Here is a 3,091-nt window from a genome sequence, read left to right as displayed (position 1 = left end):
ACTCCAAAAGGAAAATTAGTTAATCTAATAAAAGAATATATATTAAAAAAGCCTATCAACTAATTATTAAGTAATCTAATAAAAGAATATATATTGCAATATCTTCAATATAAAAGTGTACATGAATAGATTGCAAGCAATATAGAACAATTTAACGGAACAGTATATATTGCAAATTTTCTTTAAAGAAAGAAGAACAGACAGATATATATCCCCAAAAGTGTAGAACGCGTTCGGTATCTTCTTGTAAACGGCAGGCCTGTATTGCATCGTTAGAATGGACGCTCAGTCCAACACGACATTCGTTCTCTAAACTATTCTCATGAATGAGGAATCCGACCGGCCTGCGCATTGAAGGACGCGGAATTGTAGTTAATGAACTTGTTAAGGCGCTACTCTGCCTGCCTTTATAAATACCTGATTTCTAACACTCCTTACTCAAACCAGCAATCAGAAATCCTTGTTTGCGCAGTGAAACAAGTGCTTCTGATCAGTTGTGATATTAAGAGTGATATAAGAGAGAGATGGAGTTCAACACAGCCTGCTTTATTATGGTCACTTTATTGGCGTTCAACATTGTGGGAACGACATACGCATCTGATCCTGACATCCTCTCTGATTTTGTTCTCCCTGCGGGGCAGAATAATGTGGATGGCAGTTTCTTCACCTTCACTGGACTCCAACAGGTTAGAAGCAACAACGTAACCGGGATGAGCAACGCCAAAGTAACAAAGGCATCCATGGCAGAGTTCCCTGCTTTGACTGGGCTTAGCGTTTCCATGGCTGTGCTGCAGTTTGCTGCTGGCGCGGTGAACCCTCCTCACACTCACCCTCGCGCTTCCGAACTCCTCTATCTCACCACCGGATCTCTGCAGATTGGACTCGTCGACACCACCGGAAAACTCTTCACGCAGACCCTCTTCGCCGGAGATCTCTTCGTCTTTCCCGCGGGACTCCTCCATTTCCAATTGAACAACGACAAATACAACCACGCTTTCGCTATTTCCGCCTTTGGGAGCGCCAACGCAGGCACCGTTTCAATGCCCTCTGCTCTGTTTACGAGTGGTATAACCAGCGATGTTCTGGCCAAGTCTTTCAAGACAGACGCCAAAACCATCGACATGCTCAAGGCGTCCCTCAAAGCTTAAACCTCAAGGCTTGTACGATTCCCACTTCAGTTGTTTGTTTGCAGACACTTTTTCTGCTTTCCATGGAGATCGTCATATTTGTGCAGTTATGCAAAGTTAAATAAAAGGAACCATTAATTGTTTTTATCTTTATTGTGGGTTACCGTATTAAAATTTAGAGTGTGATCCTTTAATTTTTAATATGAAGTTTAATAATATTAATTTATTAAAAGTAATGTTGTAATGGATTTGTGGTTTGTTGGTCAAGTTGAATGGTTTTCAAAGAGCTTACTTTTATGGTATTGAAATAAAGAGTTATAAGGTTGCAAAACAATTGTTTGTTAAAAAGTCAAGTTGTAATTGTGTGTTTTAGTCATTAGCATGCCAAGTGTTTGTAGAAATGTCCATTGGCTATAGATGCACATTTCATAAGCTGAAATCATATGTATATATTTGAATGGTGGGAGAGCAAAGACTTCGACACCATGGGAAGGGCTTGCAACATCCTTACCCCCTAAGCCAGGAAAATAACCTTCTTCTTCCTTCAAGTGGAACTCCTTTCACTCTTCATGGACTCAAAACTCACCTCCTGTTTTGGGGGTGTCTTAATTTTTTCCTTTTTAAGCCTTTTGTTGGACCTCCTCCTAGCTTTATTACTCCGCCTAGTATCAGTATTGAAGTCAATAACGCTGATATTTTTCCTATTACTTAAGGGCTTTTTGTTCGCATTCTTCGAGGCAGAACTAGGGCTAGAGTCCATGAAGACTCCGAGAGTAATAGTGGCAAAAGGCTTTGACAAGAAGAGGTAGGTTGAGGGATTATTATTTTTTACTTATAATTCTTTACAATATTTATTTTGTAATAAATGTTAAGACATTAAATTTTTAAACAATACATCATGATGGAAAATGTGACACGTTATTATATTTACTTGTTAGTTCCTACCAAAGGTAGAATACTATTGGAATCATTTGATTCCATTTTATAAATTAGACTGCCAATCATATGGTGAATTTTTAAAAGCTAAGTATGATTTCTAATGTTTGTATTTATTTTTTATTTTGATGAGTAGAAAAAATAAATTTATCAAACAAAAAATATAGTTTTTTCACAACAAAGAACATGTCACTACTATTTGTACTAAATTTACCTGCCATATGATAAATGCCACATACAACTTGTATTTATATATTTAAAATTAAAAGAAACAAAGCATTAAAAAAAAAAATTATTTATTTTGAACCGTGAGAAATTCATATAGTTATATATTTTTGTGTACTTATTAACACGGTAGAAGTTTCCTTATTTGAAGAGTGGGGAGCTAAAATTGTTATGCAATGGTTGGAAATCATGTAGGAGGAATGACTACCATTGAGGTCATCTCCAACATTCATTGATTCTCACCTTCTTCTTTTTGTCTTTTTCGAATGCATATTTTCACCACTTTACAGGGTCATGCTTCAAGCTTGTACCTTTTTTTGTTGGGTTTGTCCCTAGGATTTGGTTTTGAGGATGGGGGATTTTTGTGACTAGGATGTTTTCTCTGGTTATGATGTGTAGTTTGTGGAAGTTGATGAAGGAGTGATGATGGATATCTAGAGGTAGTTGTGAGAGGATATCTACATGCTCAAGGCATCCCTCAAAGCTTAATCCTCGGGCACTTCTTTCATCATGCTTGTTGCTACTATCCCTCTTTCTCTCTTTCTTGTTTTTTTTGGTCCTTGAGAGACCATCATAATCATTTTTATGAGTTTGAATAAATGAAAACCCAATGTGTTTTCCTTTTTCTTCACTTTCTTCATGAAATTCATATTGATTACAATTAAAATTTTCATCACTATTTAAATGTATGATATTTTTAATATAGTAATATAAGAAATAACTCTTGAAATCAACTCCCAAAGAATAAGAATGAATACTGAGTAGTGGATTTCAAATGAATTAACAACAATTTGAAATGGAGG

At 36.3% G+C, this 3,091-nt stretch overlaps 1 protein-coding gene across 1 annotated transcript; it reads left to right on the top strand.

Annotated features, from left to right (window-relative positions):
- The first annotated feature begins 524 nt into the window (after window positions 1-524).
- On the top strand, window positions 525-1,148 carry LOC149533192 (germin-like protein 9-3). Its single transcript, XM_089804877.1, has one exon. The coding sequence runs from the start codon at window positions 525-527 to the stop codon at window positions 1,146-1,148; it is 624 nt and encodes a 207-aa protein (XP_089661003.1).
- Window positions 1,149-3,091: the final 1,943 nt, after the last annotated feature.

Source organism: Cupressus sempervirens, chromosome 10 (assembly GCF_028749045.1).
Source record: "Cupressus sempervirens isolate cs-2001-9-10 chromosome 10, ASM2874904v1, whole genome shotgun sequence".
Taxonomy (NCBI): Eukaryota; Viridiplantae; Streptophyta; class Pinopsida; order Cupressales; family Cupressaceae; genus Cupressus; species Cupressus sempervirens.
Note: the sequence above shows the minus strand (reverse complement) of the source record. Positions and strands in the feature narration are given on the sequence as shown.

Bases quoted from the DNA above. Each gene is read 5' to 3' on its own strand.
- LOC149533192 (XM_089804877.1), top strand. From the start codon at position 525: ATGGAGTTCAACACAGCCTGCTTTATTATGGTCACTTTATTGGCGTTC.